This window comes from Mya arenaria, chromosome 14 (assembly GCF_026914265.1).
Source record: "Mya arenaria isolate MELC-2E11 chromosome 14, ASM2691426v1".
Lineage (NCBI taxonomy): Eukaryota > Metazoa > Mollusca > Bivalvia > Myida > Myidae > Mya > Mya arenaria.
In genome coordinates this window covers 40024974-40046274 of record NC_069135.1, presented here as the reverse complement: position 1 = coordinate 40046274, position 21301 = coordinate 40024974, and the positions used below count along the sequence as shown (strand labels likewise).

At 33.2% G+C, this 21301-nt stretch overlaps 1 protein-coding gene across 7 annotated transcripts in view; it reads right to left on the bottom strand.

Annotated features, from left to right (window-relative positions):
• The window catches only part of LOC128217257 (filamin-A-like), a 95688-nt gene extending 75068 nt beyond the window's left edge, over nucleotides 1-20620 (bottom strand). For 4 of the 7 annotated variants that reach the window (XM_052924273.1, XM_052924277.1, XM_052924279.1 and 1 more), the window contains exons 1-4: nucleotides 20374-20506; nucleotides 17240-17710; nucleotides 6034-6285; nucleotides 4035-4132 (exon numbers count right to left, since the gene is read on the bottom strand). In XM_052924273.1, coding sequence (XP_052780233.1) covers nucleotides 4035-4132; nucleotides 6034-6285; nucleotides 17240-17576 — 687 coding nt within the window. In that variant the 5' untranslated portion in view covers nucleotides 17577-17710; nucleotides 20374-20506. The other 3 variants (XM_052924275.1, XM_052924276.1, XM_052924274.1) reach the window with 3 other exon arrangements.
• Between the last annotated feature and the right edge of the window lie 681 nt (nucleotides 20621-21301).

Below are 21301 nucleotides of genomic sequence, written 5' to 3'. Positions count from 1 at the left end.
TTCATATGAAACGAGAACAAAAAATGATAAAAATTGTCTCGGTAACAATAAGAGTGACATATTTGTAATACCACTGAGAACTGCTGACTTTGCAGAAAATGGTATCCGAAGTAGGAAAATGAATGTTTTGTTATTCTAAAATACATTTTACTGAATGCTTCATATTTCAAAAAATCATTTTGTTGAAGTCAATGCATTGCATAGAATATCATGATTAATAAATGGTTATCAATCGCTGTTATGTCGATGATCAATAATGATCAATGACTGACACTTACTTGCATTTTTTACAGTTTGAATTGCAATAAATAAAACCATAAAGTCTATCTGCATATTCATTATTCATAGCCAATTCATTAACAGTATGAAAGCCACTCAATTTTGATTGCGCAATAATTATTAATGTGTTGCCTAATTCATTTCCATGGCGATATCCTTAAGTAGTAATATTTCAAGGTAAAGTTGCAAAGATGCCAAGAGATGCCACAACACAGTGTCAAGGTCGTTTCTGAACTGTAAATTAGCAGGGTTTTTTGCAATTATTTGCTGCAACCACAAAGAACTGCATTATTTCATAAGATATGTCTTAACTCTTTCAGCAGATTTACCTGCAGTTGCTGAATTTTAGTTAGAAACACGTTGCCTCCGATGATAAAAGGTTTACGTCATTATTAGCAGCAAAGATGATTCAACTACCAACATAAGGATTTTTTTTTCAAATACAGCGGGCCATTTCATCTCAAGAACCTAAGGTGTGTTTTGGTACATATTTAGGAGAGACAAGGAAGAAGTAAATTCCATTTTTTCAATATGATGTTTGACTGAATGCCTGTGTTATATTCATTGTCAGAGGTGTTTTTTTGCCCTTTTTGGTTTTTGGGGCCCAAATTGGCCCCATTCGCCTTCTGAAAATTAAGGTATATATACTTTTTCCCACCCATGTAAAAAAATAACTTTTAACTTTTTAAGAGAAGCATTGAGCGAATGTAGCAGTATATAGTGCCCATCATGAATATGTCGATAAAAGATTGTTGAAAAAATAGTTCGAAAACAAGTTAAGCATATGAATCATGCGTTACTTAAATTTTTCCCCTTTTTGAAAAACAAAACTATATTTTTTTCCCAATCAAACAGCCACACCACTATCCCTTTCAAGTTGGAAAAAAAAAAACGCTGTTCAAAGAAAACATGTTGTGTTAAAATAACTGGAAGAAAAATATCCAAAATATTTTTTTTTCAGGAATAATTTTTTCGTTGATAATATTAACATGCCTTTAACATGATTGGTGTGGCACCTGTATTAAAAAAGTAGCAGATTTCCTATTTCTTGATAAATTTTACAGCAATTAGAACTGATATCATCAAATATAATCTAATTTATTGTGGTAATCTGCCATATTGATAGTCAGTTGGCATCAGTCATGATAATTTCTAATCCTAAATCTAAATAGACTCTAACTGTCTAGCTGTTTGAAACATGATTCTGGCATGAACAGTTCATGAAAAACAAACATGACTTGTTGAGGAAAAATATGAAAGTCAAATTTTCACCAGATCCAGATTTTGACATTTAAAAATGGGAACACAATTTTTTGGGGTTGCACAAATTTTTGAAATGTGCTCATAAAGCTGGTTGCACTCCAAAACTGAATCCACTGAAATACAGCATGTTATATTTTAAACGGGGCAAGGTTTATTTCCAAATATATATAGCGTCATGTAATGGTTGTACTTTGAACAAAATACATAATCATTTTGAGAAAATTTAAAACAGTTCATATGCAGACAGTCACAGTTCTTTTAAGCAAACTTGCAATTTATAGGTTGTGTTTAAGATAGATTATTTCATGAATAATTTAAACTTTTCAAGGAGCATCAGCAAGATTGAAAGGGCTTTGCATACTAAACTCAATTAAATCATATTAATGCATTCGAATATTTAATTCAGTTTAGCACTACGCTCTTTCATTGCGTATTTACATGTAACACCCCCACAGTTCGTATCAGGTAGATTTGAATCACTATTTTTCAGGGTATGTTACAAAAAAGCATACTTTTTCAATATCAAACTTTTCAAAATTGATATGAATCATAATATTCTCTATTATAATCATATAATGGGTAATAAAACTGAAATAAATCAAATATTATAATATCTAAATGATATTATACATATTAAGTCTACCATTGTTTTTCAAAACACTTTTAAGAAGGTTAAAATATATACCCTATTTATAATTATGCAAACTTTATTTACTCGATAACTGAAATTACTATATATTTGTCACTTATAACCAAATGCATAGAACAGACATTATTCAAATATTCAACAGGTCATTTCAAATTACTTTTTGCAAACTTCGTAATTGACCATGACCTAAATTAAGCCAGAAATCAAAGTCATATTTAAAGTATCAATAATATCGCTTTACATCAAAAGGCTTTTCAGCTACTATCTGACAGCTCGACATCTTCAATCCATGATGGGCCAACTCCTTAAACATCATTTAAGCACCCATGTATTCTAAAACATTTACATAAACCCGCATATAATCAATCAAATGTTATCTCTGACTTTAAACGGCAGTCATAAGTGTGTCTAAGTGTTCTAAATATTCGAGTTACACCTAAAAAATGTATCATAATAAACTAGTTCAATTTCTGTCAAGTTTGCTTAAAACATACTGCTATAAAATAAGTTAATGCCCCAAATACGGAAAATATCTTATCATAGCATCACATAGAAATTTACAACTGAAACTTTTTAACTTAAAGCTTGAATCTTTAATTTAATGTTTACTGCTTAAGACAGTATTGCATGAGCTTTAAAAAGTTCAAGACATAATTTATTATAGTCCCACTTGTTTTACCCTGCATTTTGATATCAGCAGTTTTTAAGGTTTTTAAGGTTAACATGGAAGTTAGCAAACAGGCGCTGGATGCTGTATGTATATAAAATGCAAAGTAACCCTATTTCACGAGCACTTAATTATAGTAAGGCCTAAAAAAAATTGGTTTCGGGTAACCAGACCCAACCTACGATATACTGGTGCCGACCTTACCGTTTTTGTAGTCAGTTAGTAAAAGAAATGAAAAAAATTTAGTGTGTGTGTTTCAATATAAGTTGTTTAAAACCTTTATAAAACAGAATATTAATTTACCACCATTCTCCAATGATGACAATTACGTTCTTACATAAAGGCTTATAAAAAAGCCTACCTACCTTACCTGTTTTTGAAAAGGATGAAACCTTAACCAAACCATTTTATTTTCTTTGGCCAAACGAAGGTATTTTAAATATTAATGTTTATATAATCTTTAACAAAACTGATGAAATTAATTAAACCTCCATCAAGATGGACCCTTTTCTAAAGATTCTCTGATAATTCAAAAAAATTATCTTTTTAAATTACATCAAACATTGTATCTTCCCCTTACCTATATTACACACTTGATATTCTTTATACTTCATTATACATTATCTTGACTTTGTTGTTTATCAGTGCTTTTTTATTACTGTATTTAATGTCTATTACAGCCTGATACCTCTGATCATGTTTCGGCTTTGATTCATTTCCCTACTTGCTGTGCAATTAATTTGTTATAAAGAGAGACTATTAAAATATAAATAATGATGAGCCAGGTCAATGACCAATCGTAATTCATTAACATTATACAAAAGACATTGAACCTGCACATTTTGTATTTATAAAAAGATGTGTATCAGTTAGTAGCAATGGTGTATTAAGTTCCTGCTGAATACATAAATTTTAATTAGTTTCTGTTTTCTTTTGCAAACTATTTTTATTATATGACAGCTTTTTATTATGCTTAATAACTGACATAAAAAGGTTCTGAATGCAATAGATCTTGGCATTAATATAAACAAAACAATCACAAGCCCTGTGATCCCGATCCCAAACGTGCAGAAGAAGTTTGTAAAATAGTAACATCAACAGCACAACTCAATCTCTCTCTGGCATCCCTATATCAATGCATTTGTTATCCACAAATCCCCACAGCCAACCCCTTACCTGTGGAATATCGAGCCATTTCTCAGCAGCGTCCATGGCATCTTTGGCATTTTGCTTGGCCTTCTTGGGGTCCCAGTCTTCCCAGTCGGGGCACAGACCTGGATTAAAATATAACAAGGTCAAGGTCATAAATGAGTGTATATATATGCCTTGTAATTGGCAGTATATGTAGATAGGTGAAATCAAGTTTATCAACATTTGTAAGGTCAAGAAAACTCAAGACAAGAGCGCTATGCCAATGCTCGTCCATTTTTGAGAATTTTTGAACGGTTCTTCAGTTATATAGACAAAAGGTTGATTTGTTTGTGCCACAACAATTCCAACTCTGCCAACAACATGGAAACTATCACAAAACCTCAATTTTTTCTTCCAAAACAAAACAACGAAAAATGGACTTGTAATGGTCAGTTTGGAATTGGATTAATTACTCTAAGGTCAAGGACGTTCTAGGGTTAATGTGATATTTGTAGGGTCATAGACAAATGAAAGTTATATATTGGCTTGTTATAATTGACAACTTAAGGTCATGACAAATGGTCAAATGGAAGTTATAGAGTTTGCAATTGACACATTGAAAATAATTGTTAAATTAAAATACCAACAAAAATCTAAAATGAAGAGAACAAAGACACCGTTTAAGCCAATTAATCAAATAATACCTTAACCATGAATTTATCAACTTATAAACAGCTAAGTCTCTGTGACTTTTGGCACTTGCTAATGACAAGCTTATTAAATATGATTAGGATTTAAACAGACACATTTATTTCCCCCCTGCCAGTTAGATATTGTAAATACTGTACAACCTTTTACCATTAGTTATAATAATAACTTGTGATGACAGAAAATAATCCGGACACTTGAGTGACTTGCTTATTGAATGGAGATTTATGTCCAAGCTTCCTATTAAGGTCAAACTATGGCCAAGGTGGCCAGACATTTCATATAAACATTTCAATTAACATGATTAAAAAAGACTAGACTGATTTACGATTTTTATAAACATGTTAAATTAAGCTACCAATACTATTAAAAATGATTTGTTATCATACATGATAAAATAGTTTTGGTACTGAATTTCATGAATAGTTCAGTCTGACCAATTTAATTGTTTTTAACTTCAATAAAGTGAACCACTTGCAGTATGTTTCCTGCCTGCCCGAAGGCTTATTAAAGTGTTTGAGCAGATTGCAAAGTGATGTACTTGATGATAAAACAATATCATACTGTTGTCTGGTAAGATACTGAAAATATTTAAACAATAAGCAATTCATCTCAGTACATTCTATAAAATCCACCAGATAGTCACAGTTTGCCAAAATTCCAATACATTCATTGATTACATAAATATTCATTTCCATTTAAACAAATACAAACCTGAAGCATCAGGATCAATTTGCACTGCCAGTAGTCATAATTATACCAGGTTATGTATAAAATTACACTAAGCCTTATTAAACTAGCTGGTTGTGAGTAATGGGGATGCAAACTTTCACCCAGTCTGAAGCAAGTACAGAACATAACCAGCCCCACTAGAATTTAACATTCTATAAAACAACTGGTCTTGTGAGTAGCTCTTACTCTTGGTAAAGTTAGTTTATTAGTCATAAATCATTTTTCCTTGTTACTTGTATTGTTATGCTATATATGTTTCTAATTCATGTCGGAAAATTATAAGCTCATTGAGCTGAAGTATTTTGTTATTATTTCCCCAACTTTAAATAAAGATTGTTAATTGTATCTTGATAACATGTGGTTCAAGAGTTATTATATAATTCCTTTGTGCTGACTTTTATTTAAAGAACTACAGCACAAATAGCCTTGTCATCTCCCACAAAGTAGCAATGGTATACTCTGTACAAACCTGGAACCACTGCATCAACCATAGCACTGATGACCTTGTATTCTGCCACAAAATGGCAAATGAGTGTATCTAGTTTCAATTTAACTCTATAATAAATCTAGGTGTAAGGAATGGGGTCACAAACATTACACAAACCTGGAGCAATTGCATCAACCAGAGCACCGATAGCCTTGCCATCGTTCCAATCGGTTGTGAAGTTCTTGATGGGTAGGTCCGGGACCTTGCCCTGGATCCAGTTGAGCAGTCTCTGTTTTGGGGTGGGGCCTCCCTCCTGGGGCTGCTGTTCTTCCCCCTCCCACATGGGCATCGAGATGGAGTAGTGCAGAATAAGGGTCCATATTAGACCAAGGATCAGCTTTAGCTTGGAGTCTACTATGTCACCAGAATCTGAAAAATACATTTTTTACATAGGTTAAGATTTATTTTTCACCTTTTCAGATACAATAACTATTGCAAACATTTAAATGTGTGCAGTAAATGGTGGTTTCATTACCTGGACTAAAAACTCATTGAATGTCAATCTGATAATCCAGATTTTCCTCTGTCTGCAGGGCAATGTATGTGCAAGTCTGTGTGTGTCTATGTGTGTGTGTGTCTGTCTTATGTTTTAAAGATTTTTGAACCTACAATTTCAACACCTGTGCATTTCACAGAAGTCATTTACATTACTGACATAAATTTAGTCTTATAATTGTATGAAATACAATAAACATATTAATTAGACAAGTACTTATTTACTTGTTAACAATGTATCTCTTCACACACAAATAATAGCGCAGTCAGCAATTTTGATATTGAGTCATAGGACTAACAATTAATACCAAATACTTTGTCATTTTAGTATTCAAAGTGTATCAACTATCTTTTTCATCATCGGAAGGCCATCAAAAAACAATTTCCTATATTTGAGTGAGCAATAAACTGGCTTTGACGCACAGTGAGTATATATGATCAAAACACACTTGAGAAATGAAGAACTCTAAGCTTCCATTTTGCTTATCTCTGATATGCCTGATAAAATATTTGGATTGCATAACAAGAAATGTATATGAAACATTTGATACTTGCAAAAAAATGTGTTTTGTATGCTAAATTTTCAAGGCTGCAAGGTTGTTTTTATATACAATAACAATATTGTTTAACCCAACTGAAACAATGCTTTGCTTTATTTTGTTGAAGTCAGACCTTAACACTGCTCTATAGAATACAACTGCATAACAATTACTTTGGGCAATAACTTTGTGGGTGGTTTATAAACACACACAAATTTGTTTGCTTATTTCTAATAACAATTTGTTATGGTCTTTGATTTCATAAACCAATAAACATGTATAATCATGTACATGTATAACAGAATTATATAAACACACACACACACATATTCATCTATACAACTGATCAGGGGCATACAAATATGTCAGTTTTAATTAAGCAATATGGAAAGACCATTTCTTCGCATACGCATGAAAGAACTTGCAAAAGGGAATGCAAATTTGTATACTGGTAACTATAGTGAAAAAAAGGCATGGTAAAAGTAAGAGGGGGACATGGGGCCCTTCACCCAACTACTGATGCCTTTTACATCGAAAATGACTTAGCTCCATTTTCCGTCCATGAAGACTGGATTGCAATGAATTTCATGGATGGAGTACATGCACAGAACAGTCATGATTCATTAAGATAAAATTTAAATTAACAAGATGCAACTGCTTAACTGTAACCAGATAGCCAGCAAATCATGAACCTTACATGGTAGCTATGCAGATACATGAATTCATCTTGAATGAGATGAAATAATACCATTTGGTTATGACGTGGTTTAACTTAGAGGATCATAAGTGCAGGGGTTTGTGCATGCTTGCTAGACATTATACAGACATTTTGCGCGAAACACTTGCATTATTATTTATTTTTAATCTTCTGTGCCCAGCCACAGTCGCAATAAATGGTTTAGAAAATAAAGCTAAACAATAACAATTACATAGCATAGTGTATGAATTCTGGCAAGCGCTTGTATGTGAATTTGGCCAAGCACTGGTATATGTTTGTACTTGGTTAACACTGGAGTTGCATGAATTCGGGTGAGCACAAAAGTGTATGTATTTGGGCAAGCAAAGTCTTTGATTTTGGGCAAGCAATGGAGGATGAATTGAGGCCAGCACTGCCCGTAGTGTATAAATTTGGGCGAGCACTAGAGTATGAATTCAAGCTTGCTCATCTGAGACCGCCTCGGAGATCTCTGTTCAGATATCCAATAAACTTCAAAGTTCAAATGTTGCTGTCTGTTTTATTTTCTAAGGAATTTGTAACTATGAGTTTTTGCCTCACTGAAGAACCTATCAAATCATGATCTGAGAGATAAATATTTGATGAGCGCTGCCATGTGTTCAATAATCAACCATGCGATAGGCACCATGTGACCTATACTATTGAGAAGCTCAGGAATTATTAACAACCAATATGATACATATCTGGATCCACCATTAGCTAATAAGCCTTTCCTAATGGCTGTGCAAACTTTATATTTATTACTAATTAATTAACTGCACAGGCTCATTATTTATTAACAGTGCTTAAGTCGTTCAGTTACAATATGCACCTTGTGTCATTGCTCTAAGGTTCGAGCCTGTAAGTGGCAGCTACCAATTAATGCGCATTAGGCTTATATGTAAAGATTTGGAAATAATTTATCAAGACAGCAAAGTGAAAGATTGTGAAGAGTTTACATGCATGAAATAAACTGTTTGACAAAATTCAATCACATCTGTTTTTTGTCGCTAAAATAAGCATATAATTCACACAACCAGTTGAAGAAAACCACCATCAATAGACATTTGGTTTTTTGCAAGTAAAATAAATTGGTAAATGATATAAATCAAAATGTGCATAATGCACAGCCAAATAAATGTTATCAAAATTCTTGTAAAGATTTCCGAAAGAAAATAAATCTGACACAAAAGTAGCTGTCTGTTAAATCTCCCCATCCAGAAAAAAACACCCACACAAAATTACCTGTTGCTTAGAGAGTTTTTTTTATCATTTCTTTGCAGATTTAGAATCAGAAATATGCACCTGAGAACGAAAAAGATCTTTCTTATCAAGTTGTTTTAACAGACTTTAAAACCTATACCGAATGTTACCAGTAAATTTCATAATAACTAATTTTGTAAACAAAATGTCCCATAATGTTTTACTTCGGCCAAGACAAAACCTAGAAAATCATCATTGTATACATAAGAGCACCGCAGAGCGCAGTCACCTACACACTGATCTGTCTTGTTTTTAGTTAAACATTAGGAGAACTCTAGGGCAACTTGAGACTGTACCAAGTTTCATAATAATGTTGTGAACAGCCTGAAAAAAATGAGTAAAATCTTCCCAGTCAAACAAGGAGAATTCTCATTTAAGCAACATGCGATTGTACCAAGTTTGGGAACCTCAATGACACGGTCTTTAAGAAGCTTTCCAACTTGATTAATAATGACAATACCACAAATTGTTTTTTCTTCTTCTGAAAATCAGACAAACCAATTAATAGACAAAGATAACTAGAAATGGTAAGAAAAGCGACACCTTAATGAAATAAATGACAGTTAATGCACTGTTTATGTGGCTATCCACCTTTGCGGTCACTTAGGAAGTCACTTGCAATAAATACTGTGTGTTGAGGGTAATTTGATCCGAAATTACAAAAATTAATGATTTTTTCTGTAATTTAGCCCCATTGTACTGTAATATTAAATGCACTCCTATGGAGTTAATCAAATGCATACAAAGTAAGCCCATTTTTCACAGAACAGGGGGGCCTTTATATGAACCCAAGACTTTGCACGTAGGTTTATATTTTACTATTATATGAATGCAGTCATTGAATTCAGTCTGCATACTGTACATATACAATTTTATACCTGATAAATAATCGCATAATGGTAATTTCATAATAATGCGGTGTCAAGTATGTTTTGAATACATCAACAACACAATGAAAATTGTTTTGAAATGAATTATTGTAATCAATACAATTTAATTGTTTTTCCACTATAGTACATGTAGAAGATTACTTAATGCAAAATAAAAAAATATACATCTGCAGCGAGACCTGTTATTATTCTACCAAGACAATCCTTACATTCAAAAACATGGCATGTAGTCATTTCCCATTTTCAACAAACAAAAATATTTACTATCATAGCAAATTTTCAAGATATGAATCAGACATAACCCACTGTAAACATGACTGCGGTTAATGGCTTTTTATTACAGGCTAGTCTACATTGGTTTTAGTCGAGTAAACGCCAACAATTTTACTTCACATAACTTAAACTACCAGGTCGACATCATCGTAACACCTTTAAATCACATTCTGTTATGAGTGTTCAACTGGCTTTCTCTCCTTATTAGGCAATTGTACTCAGGTTTTTAAAAATATGTAATATTTCATTGACATGTTTTTCGGTGTCAAGATTTTGAAAGGTGCGCTGTGCATTTTTATTCAACTTGAAAAGAACCTGAATCAGTGATATTTCCGAAAGCTGAAAAAATCTACTTGTACAGTGGAACGAAGTAAATATTTGTATATGTCAATTTTATACGCCTACTTTACAATGATAAAAAAATCATCATTGAACACTGCCTTTTGTAAACATATCAGCAGACTGATAAAAGTCGGATAATTATCATATTTGAGCACATTTATCAATGGAATTGTAATAAAATTGGTAAACATAAATTTGATAAGATTTGAACTATGATTTCATCAGGCTGTCATTGTTGACAGTCTCATTGATACCCATGTTTTAGTAATATTTATAGTGTCTGACAAATTATCAAAATTAATCATAAATAAACCTTGATTTAAAATAGTAAATTTCTTCAAATGCATCTGGTGCATCTATTAGATTGTATTTGGACATATACGGTAATTGAAAAGAAATCTGTAGCTTGCAGGGATAATTAAAACAGTTAAGATGGCTGCAGCTCCAGAAGTTTGATTTCTCTGAGAAATTCTTTTGCTGATCACAAATCAATATTGGTAAATCAGTTGAACAGAACTACCCCACTAGCTGTTTTATTGATGTTTGTGTTAATTTGCTACAGAATGAGAGTATTCAGATGTATTAATAAATCTGTGAAAACAATATTTGCAACACCTCTTTTCCCACAAATGTCCAACATTTAGGCCAAGTTTTGGTCACAGGTGGTCAATCACTATCTAATGAACATTGACCTTTCTTGACCTTCACTTTAAGCCCCTAAACAGATAACCCCACAAGTGAAACCCCTAATTGACTCCCTGATACCCTAAATTGCTAAATATAACCACATGGAATTACTAGTTATCCTGATTATATTTCCTTGTGAGCAGATCAAGTTTAGCTTGGGGTGGACATAAAATATCACAGGGCTTGAGAAAAATGTTTATTTTAGAAGTTCACCAAACTCTGTTAATCTTTTGGTTAAAAAACACTATGATAAAGATGTAAGGTAAACATTACATTGAAATATATTCCAGACGCCATTATTTCAAGTCTTTCACACAAAAAACAGGTGAAATATGGTCTAAAATCTAAATAAACATACATAAGAATGTGTACAGTAAGGTCAAATGAGGGTATATTGTGAACAAAAAATGAAGTATGGCTAGAGAATAAAGCCGAGAAATCAATCTCTAAAAATAACTAGAGGCTAATTTCAACTAAAATTAGATAATTCGCCGTTGTCATGGATAATTGCGGGCGGTGATTCAGATTTGTAAATAGTTCTGAGTGCAGCATTATTTCTTGAATGGAGCGTGAAAACTTTTTTATGATGCAATTTGAAGCAGAAATAACAAATTTGGACTTAAGGTTTAAGACAAGGTTTCGATGATGCTACAGATAAAGGTCTTTAACAAGGGAGGTAATTGTGTGATTTCAATAAAAAAGGAGTTCCATATGGGTACTTGTTTTATTTTTGCCCATGGGCAAGATAAGAAATTCCAGCATGGCCAAATTTTTGGATCTTAGACTTATCGGAGATGGGAGAGAAAAGAATTTTTTGTTTTAAGTTGGGTAAAGGATCACTAAAAGAACATGTACTACGTATATATATATATATATATATATATATATATATATATATATATATATATATATATATATATATATATATATATATATATATATATATATATTAAGCTTAATGAGGTATTTTCCGACATATATTACAAACTTCTTATGGCCCTAAAATATTGGTCTGAAAGTAACTTTATAAGTTTTAAAAACTTTGCATGCAGCTATAACTCTACATAGACCAATTGAATAATAGCAGTGTTGTTGAAAAACTAGCTTGATTGATGACTTCTGTATTTTCTTATCAAGTGGGACACTCCAAAGAGATTTTTCTTGTGGGTGGATTGCGATAAGAAAGAAGCAACAATTAGCAATTAATTGGAAAAATACTACCACAAAGTACAAATATTCTGGATTCCTTGACGTCTACTCACAATATATGAGTAAGTGCACTGACTGTGTGGGCTTTAACCTTTACCAGAAATAAATAGGGTGAATATATTTTCTGGGGAAATGTTAGGTAACTGCTTATAAATAAACTATGAATCATTATATTTGTGTATTTATAATGGTTCCAACATTGCTGTGGAATTTTATCATGTTTGTTGGGTGAACACTGGTATCTTTTTTTCTATATTTTTTTAAAATTTCTTCAGCATCAAACAACACTCTTCAGGAGATGTATACTCAATTTAAAGGACTGAGAATCAACAATTTTCAAAAAAATTGATACATAAGAAAAGTTGTTTACAATTGTCAATTGCAGGGGGTGGATGATCTGTGACAGTGTTCATTTAAAAAAAACAATAAGAAAAAAATAGGTAAAAGAGGTAAATTACATTCCATTTACCTCCAAACGTGACCTTGACCTTTATGTTTGCAACATTAATATAAATCGCACTGAGAGTCTCATAAGTGCTACTTAGTCATTAAATTGAAACATTTCTTAGCAAAACCTGACCACTTATAGTCACACTTTCTTTTTCTCTTTTATATGTATTTAAAATGAGAGGGGTTTAGAGACCTATAGGACATTACTATATGATTACTTTCATTACAATGCATCATAAAATGTGTGACGAACACCTTATAATGTAAATGATAGTAATTGAATGCACCAATAATCGATCAATTTTACTACTGAGATATGGTTAACATCTTGTAAATGCTTCAACTGATCATTTTAGTTTGGATTATATATTCACTTAAATTACAAACTATATTTTTCAATAATATAACTTTATATACTGAATCAGCATTATTGTCAGAAAAGTACATAAATTGTGGTCGTCTCTTGTAATATGATCTTACACCAATGTACTCAAAGCACACAGACCGCAACCAAAGCTATTGTTCAACAACCTTGTGAAAGATCATTTAATTATAGAACTACAAGAACTGAATTTCTTACAATCATGACATAGTGGTCTTTCATCCTTTCGGTGCCAAAATTTATTCTATGTGGCAAAAATTCCACATCAGCGATATCCCAGGCTGTCAATGTTTTGCCTTGGCCATGAAAAGATTGCGTTTATACTCTTTGTTTTTGTATTTTTTTTACCATTTATTGAGTTCCACTGTGCAGCCGCTCCCTGCAGTTGAATTTTTGTGACTTTGGCCTCGAAAGGGTGAAGATTTTAAGAGAATGCAAAGTGATTTCGTCAACAAGAGCAGCTTAAAGCCCTTTCATAAAGACCATCCATCCATCATCACTACTGGCATGTACAAAAAACATCAACAAATGTCAACTGTTCAAAGTTGCGAGGCTGACAAAGCTTTGGAAGTATCCTATTACATTAATCTTGTGTACTTTATAGTAATTGTTCTAATGTTGGCAAATTCACCATGAAATTGAACTTGTTTGGAGAAAAATAGGCAGCATTGTTACTACTTCACACAGAATTGCCAACTATGGAAATGTGATATTCACCTATTCGGAGTGACTGAGCCATTTAATATGTAAATGGGACTCAATGCAACATCCATTTCTTTCCTTTCCTGAAGTTTACGTTAGTCACATCCCAGTCTGATATAATCTTATTTTACAAGTCTGACAGAAGACATTCAAGTATATATTTTCAGTTAGGCTTTAATAAGTAAATGGTTAACTAATGTGCGAATTCTTGAACAACAACAAAAAATATCGTTCACTGTTGCCTAACAGTCAATTAATCTATACACTCTGTCAGTGGGCAACATTTAAGCACATTTAGCCGTGCACTTGTAAAATGCTTGAACCAGGCTTGCAATTTCTAGATTTTAATATAGCATGCAGGGCTTGTTGAACATGATGATGCCAAACAGAAGTGAAAGAATTGCGGCATGTTTATCCGAAAGACTTATTTTGATGACTGCTGGGTAATTATAATGTTTGCTTTCGCTACTTACTCGCTCTTATCCGAAAGACTTATTTTGATGACTGCTGGGTAATAATGTTTGCTTTCGCTACTAACTCGCTCGAATGGTTGATTATTTATAGATGTAACACATACATTTTCATAAAACCTAATAAAACACTTCATGTCTGCATCCCAGCTGTATCATTCGTTATAATGAACGGCAGCCAGAGGCAAATATTTCACAATTCATTTGCTTCATTTACACATACAAAACTAAGCAATTCTTGACACTGTAAAGGTGACGACTATGATGTATACATTACATTATTTAAATACTAAGCACAAAGACATGTATATATAAAGTGCCAACCAGAGCTTCGTGTGACCTTGACCTTAACAATATAGGACTAGACTTTGTTCAAGAGCATCTGTCAGTCGATGGTTTCTACAGTAACTGTTATAACATTAACATTTACTGATTAGACTCAATGTACATAAGCACAGAATAATTTATCATAAAAAAGCTTACAGTTTCCTCCTGATCAAAGCCATGTTATTAACCAAATATCACATCAAATGATATAGATTGTTTAGCACTGGTTAATAGCTCACTCTTATATGACTGAATTGAAAGCATTGATGCCAAAATCAGCTGATTCTGAGACAAAAAATGGTCAATCTGTGATAGAGGGGCTTTAATAAACCTAAGGCATGGACTTAATTGTCTTCGAATGAGACATTCATTGACGGCTTAAAGTGCATTCAGACTGTTGTAATGCCTCCTATTATGGTATATTTCTATTGAGTTAGTACCGTTTAGCACAATACACTCGACATGTCCTGATCTAATTATGAAAAGCCAAAAATGTTCTATTCAATCTATTAACTCCTGTACTTTTCAACTGTCGTTCTTAATTGTTTGCGAGGCAATTAAGGGTAAAACCAATGTTTTGTATGTACATTGAAAGGTTCAATTTCTTGGTGCAAACAATTGTTTTTACATTAAATCAAGTATTTTCATTCAAATATAAAGACAGTCAATGATTATGTTATGTCTATAATGTATGCAATCATTTGAGAATAGCTTCATTGTTATATTTTTTTACCTGCCACACACTAAGTTTAAAGTGACAATGACCTTACATGGTAAATGCATTCAAACAGATTAATCTGACTCTTCCGTCTTAAATTAATCCTTTCTTTAGAAAACACTAGGGTACGCCTTTTTGCTGTATGAGCATTTTGTCCGACCATATATGTTCAGAATACTAGTATTTCAATGATCGCAATCCTAACCTCTTACTGATGGTGGTTCACATGTTTATTTTGTCCTTAAAATGACATTTTTGTACATGGATGACAGGAACATTAACAATAGAAGGTATTGGTAACAATGTATGTAAGTTTAGATGAGTTTGTAAGCTTGAAATATAAATTGTCATACAAGGTATGACTACCACTAAATAAATAAAAATTGCAAGAAGACAAGTTTTGTACAACAAAATGCTGACATAAAAATGGAATATCTTCATATACATGGACATGTATGTCTGTTCCCAGTTATTTTACATTGAGTGTCGAACATTTAAAGGAAAAGTCACAGCATCAATAAGATACTTTTAGATATACACAGTGAAGTTTGCTAAAAGCTGATAAGGGTAGAGACCAGTATTAGTGTCTTCTTTTTTAAGAGGCCATGAAAAAGTAACCCTTAGTGGATGATCCTACCCACAACCTCTTGGGTGGGAGGCGACTTCATGTACAACTAGCCATGTTAATATGATATTTCAATCAACATACATATCAAAATACATGAAACTTGTAAATACTATGAAATATAGGGTAAAGATTATTACTTAGAGAAACTTTGTTGATATTGTACATTAAATTGACACCTGTGTTTGAGTAAAAATATCGATTTAAGCCTTACTTCTGCTTTACTCATGACTGATTAATACCTTTACTGATAAAAGCCTCAATCATATTGATCATCCATCTATGCAAGATGGTATAAATTATATTTATTTTGAATTGGTATCATAAGATCTATGTCAACATTTACTCTGAAACTGAACACCAGATTTGGTATCATTAAAACAAGGATTTTTCAGGATTGAGATCATTGTACAATCCGTCTAAACTAATAACTTTTGTCTGTAAATATGCATGTACACCCCCCCCCCCCCTCACCCCCACCTTGAGCTCAAGTTCATTACAGCAAAAGTATTTAATATGTGCATTATACTTTTTCATACTTAATCCTGTTTTTTGCTTGCCTAGTGGTTTTTACCTTATATGCATAATGTATTTGGTATATTAAAGCTAAGCCATATTCAATTCATTTCCACAGGTTGCTAAAATCCATCTATTTTGACATGACTCAGTAACTTTGAAACCTTCAGTAAAACACCAGTAAACTTTCCATGCCTAAAAGGCAAATGTCTCTACTTCTGTATCAGTGTATGCCTGTGAAGGTGTATTGATCAATACACCTCTTTGCTTTAATTGAAGTTTAAATGGCATGGTAAGGACACATGGCTCATGTTTATAAACAAGGCCATTAATATGATCAAAATAAACATCTTAACCTGCATTATTATAATTCAATTAGCCAGGAGTACTAAATTCAGGGCAGTGTCAAGGTCGATAAACATGTGTTGGAATAGTATTTATTATGACTGGTGCATCAAATATGCAAAGAAAAGGCATGTTATTGTTTATGACAGGTCATTTTCAGGTGTTGGTCATTGTCACTTTCATTAATCAACTCACTATGACTACGTAATTGAATGCAACAGGCTGTCATAGCGATTATACCCGCCTCTCAAAAAAGGAAGCCGAATTGTCACCTGTCCGAAATACTATGACACAAACTTAACACACCTTTAAACAGGTGTGTCAACCCTTATTGGAACTGTTTTAAAGGCTGTATATGGGAGATTATGCACTTACCGATGTTGACAATCCTAATTCCTTCGTCCCTTTCCAGGAATTCAAGCGCCTTGGTGACATTTTCAAGCTTTTGAGTACGGAAATTTGGACGTCTGTTGACAGACTTGAATTTTTTGCCCGAAAGCACCTCAACTAAAGCGACCAGCCTCAAGCCATCACTTAAATCCGTTTCTAGTTCCGTAAGGTTCTTGTTAACGGTCTTCAAATGTTCGTTTGCCCATCTTGTAAATGTATTTTTCTGGATAATCTTCCATTGAGCATCGTCTGCTAAATCTCTCTCTTTCAACGCCATTTCCTCTGCTTCTTCGTCCAAAAGCTCGTCGTCGAATGCACTCATGTTTACGGTTTAGTGGGAGTGTCACTAGTATAAATAAATTGACCAATCAAGTGGCGTCGCGGTTTATTAATATTCAAGTGTTGAATGGACTGCGGCTGCTTTCAAAAACTCCTACACTACTATTTGACTTCTACCTGAAAATATAAATTAATTAAATTGTCATTTGATTAAATGTTTCAACACAACTTGAACAATGTCATCTGTAACAGGGGATGTTTATTCTACACGCGAATTGATCATATGCATGCATGCGTTATGTTTCGCATGACAACTTTTTGATAATAAAGAGATAATAAGAAATCTTTAAAGTCAATGACATTAATTACTACTATCGGCGGCGACAGCAGCAGCAACAGCAGCAACAACAACAACAGCAGTGGCTATCCTCAGATTTGAGATATGTAAACGTAATGTGTTTAAAACCTTACTAGCAGTAGCTAGATTCTCTGATGTAAACAAGGCCATACCAAATAGTTTCTATGATTAATAGCGGCATCCACGGATGGATAGGTTTGGTACTTCCAGGTACAAAAACAACAACACAACTTCATCATCATCAACAACATCATCATCATCATCATCATCATCATCATCATCATCATCATCATCATCATCATACCCACCACCATCTTAATCATCATCATCATCATCATCATCATCATCATCATCATCATCATCATCATCATCATCATCATCATCATCATCAGCATCATCATCATCATCATCATCATCATCATCATCATCGTCATCATCATCTTTATTATCATCATCATCATCGTTGCTCATGCTGTTACTCCTAATTCATTATTTCTTCATATTGATAATGTTCAGTAATACTAAATATGATAGTATACGATCTTTTAAAACTAAAATCGTGTTAAAACAAGGGATATAATTATGAAGATAACGATACCATTTGTGTTATGATAATATATACATATATGCCTTAAGGAACACACACTTGGTGGACTATACCAAATAAGGAGTCCGACCCACACATGGGCTAGTGCATGGACAATAATGTTAAATCTAGATGCCTGGTGACCTAAAAGTTGTTGTAGTTTGTACTTCTTTTTTTTATTGTTGTTGTTTTTTTGTTTTGTTTTTTATTATACTCGGACGTGAAATAACCTGTTTTGAATTGTTTGGGGCCCAATAAAGCTTGTTTGTTATTTCATTTTCTGACTTTTTGACAATATATTTTTACTGCACATGAAACCATTTGAAATGATACCAAAATGATATGGGGACACGTTGCAATGCACGTGAGTGTACAATGAATACTTGGTGTTATTCAGATAAATACAGTTATTGCCCTTGGTTCATTTATTATGCTTATTTTTATCCGGGGTATTCGAGGTACTGACCTCAAACTTAATACACACATCTATCTTATTTGAAGGTTTGCAGTGCATTGGAACTATAACTCTTTCTTTAAGTGTTTTAGAGTTGTTGTCCTTTGTTCATTTTTTGTGTTTTAGAGTTATTGCCCTTTATTCATGTTTCGTGAGCACGTCTTAGATCCCGTGGTTTCGGAAATTTCAGAGTTTTCGTACCACAAAATGTATAAACAAAACCGCTAATAAAGACCAGAAGTGCTCTCAATTTGTCGACGAAAGATGTGCTGGTTTTAGATTTGTTTTATGGATGTACATTCTTGTGAAGAAACCACAGCATAAGCATTTTGCACTTTGTAGCGTTTGATTTGAGAGAAATGTTTGCCTGTTGCAGACTAATTGAAGTAAGCATCGTCATATGGTGCAGCTGGCAGAAATTCATGCGTTGACTTAAGCACTATTATGTTTAAGATGTACAGTTAACTTTTTAAGCACTGGTTTAAGAATGCCTGGTTAACCAATTATTTTTAGTATTATTTAAAAAGGTTTGTATTTCATGGTGACAGAAAATGTGATTATATATCGAATATTTGAGAATCAAGCTTATTGGCCTTGAAAGACAGCAATATATTGAAAGACTGCCAAAACATCCATTTCACACCTGATTTCAGTTGAGGTAAACGGACAATAACATCACTTATACACACTGTTTTTCAGCCATTGAATACATAGTTAGTCCAGCAAACAGTACCCAATATGATGCCATAATGTATAATATGGAGTCATCAATCATGAAAATTACATTATTACCCTTAAATTAACTGGAATACCCTAAATAAGCATCTACTCTTGTTTCAACCCACTGGTATAAGAGAGATAACTGCTAAACTACGCTTTTACACAGAAACAGTGGTATCCCTTTATATTTCATTATTAATCTTTAAATCGTCCAAATATCTTTCAGCAGGTTTATAATCGACAATGCATACAATATTATTTTGAATTATTATTGCTACACAAAAAATTACGGAATAAATGAAATAGAATTACCTATTTCGACCATAAACTTGATGAACATCCACAAACAAACTAAGTGTATCCAATGATATCAACAGGCATGCAGATCTCTTAACGAAAATATTTTATCACATACGATCACGAAGTGCAGTCAGCTTTTTATACCTACCGATCCCTTCCTAGCCTCTTATAAAACTATTTCCACTCACTTACAACTATTTAATACGAATTCGTTAGCACAAATATGCTGTTGTTTGAATAACACCAAAGTAATCCACTGTGAAGAAAATACAACGGCGATGCATTATATTCAAGATATATGATTAAGCGCCTAGGTATGAAACTATTCGCATGTACTAAATCATTACGAAAAAGCCCACGTAAAAAGCCGCGTTAACAGCCTCTGAAAATATATCGATATATTTGAAATAATGTTTCACTACCTGTGGTTTAATGTATTCTAAGTTTTATTTAAAATCCGCACACAGCGTCCTATCTCGACAACTGCTTTACACGATGATCCAGGAGGAAAGCTCTGTTCACAACCTCAGCGAGACGGAAGTTTAGTGAAAAACAACTTACTATCTGTGCTCTAAGCGTCCAAGAGAATGGTTATATAAATATTTTCGACTGTAGCATCACACTGCTTTCGCTGCCAATGTATAGAATCATAACCAGTCTGGGGTTTTCACATAGATGCTTTTACCGATAAGCCCACTGGCTGCTCAGCGCGTGTAGTATGCTTCGAGATTCTCCTGATTTTACCGTAGCAGATGCTCCAAATTTGGAAGATCTGTGTAAGCTGATAGCCCGCGCTAGCGTTCTGTCATTACCGCCGATATACAACTACTTACCTGTGCAAGCGGGGTTCATCATAGGTAAACTGATTATCTACAGAGGTAGGGTGCAGGTTTTTAGCACATGGCGCGTGGCGGGAAGAATGAATAGTTGGGTGTGGGGTTTTGTGTCTCGTGCATTGATATAGCAACCATTATCAGACATTTGAAACACACTGATGTTTTGATTATTTATTTAAAATGTATCTTTTTTCTGCATTTAAATGCACTAGTGTAATTTATAGATTATGCATTAATGACTTAATATTTGTTCTCGCTTTTGACACGTCGCGTCCTTTTATTTTGGTAAAACAAGGTCGTAGTTTGGTTTATTTGGTTTTCGTGGCGGTCCGCTTATTTTTTTTCCTATACAATGTTTTGATAAATATTCCAGTACAGTCAATATTAAGAACGAAAGATATTCTTAGATAGAAAGAACAAACGTACCGCCTTACCTTTCAATCTTTCGGGGATACCGCCGATGATAGTGAATTATTCTCGAAGATTATCTGTGCTGACAGATTACTAGGAAATC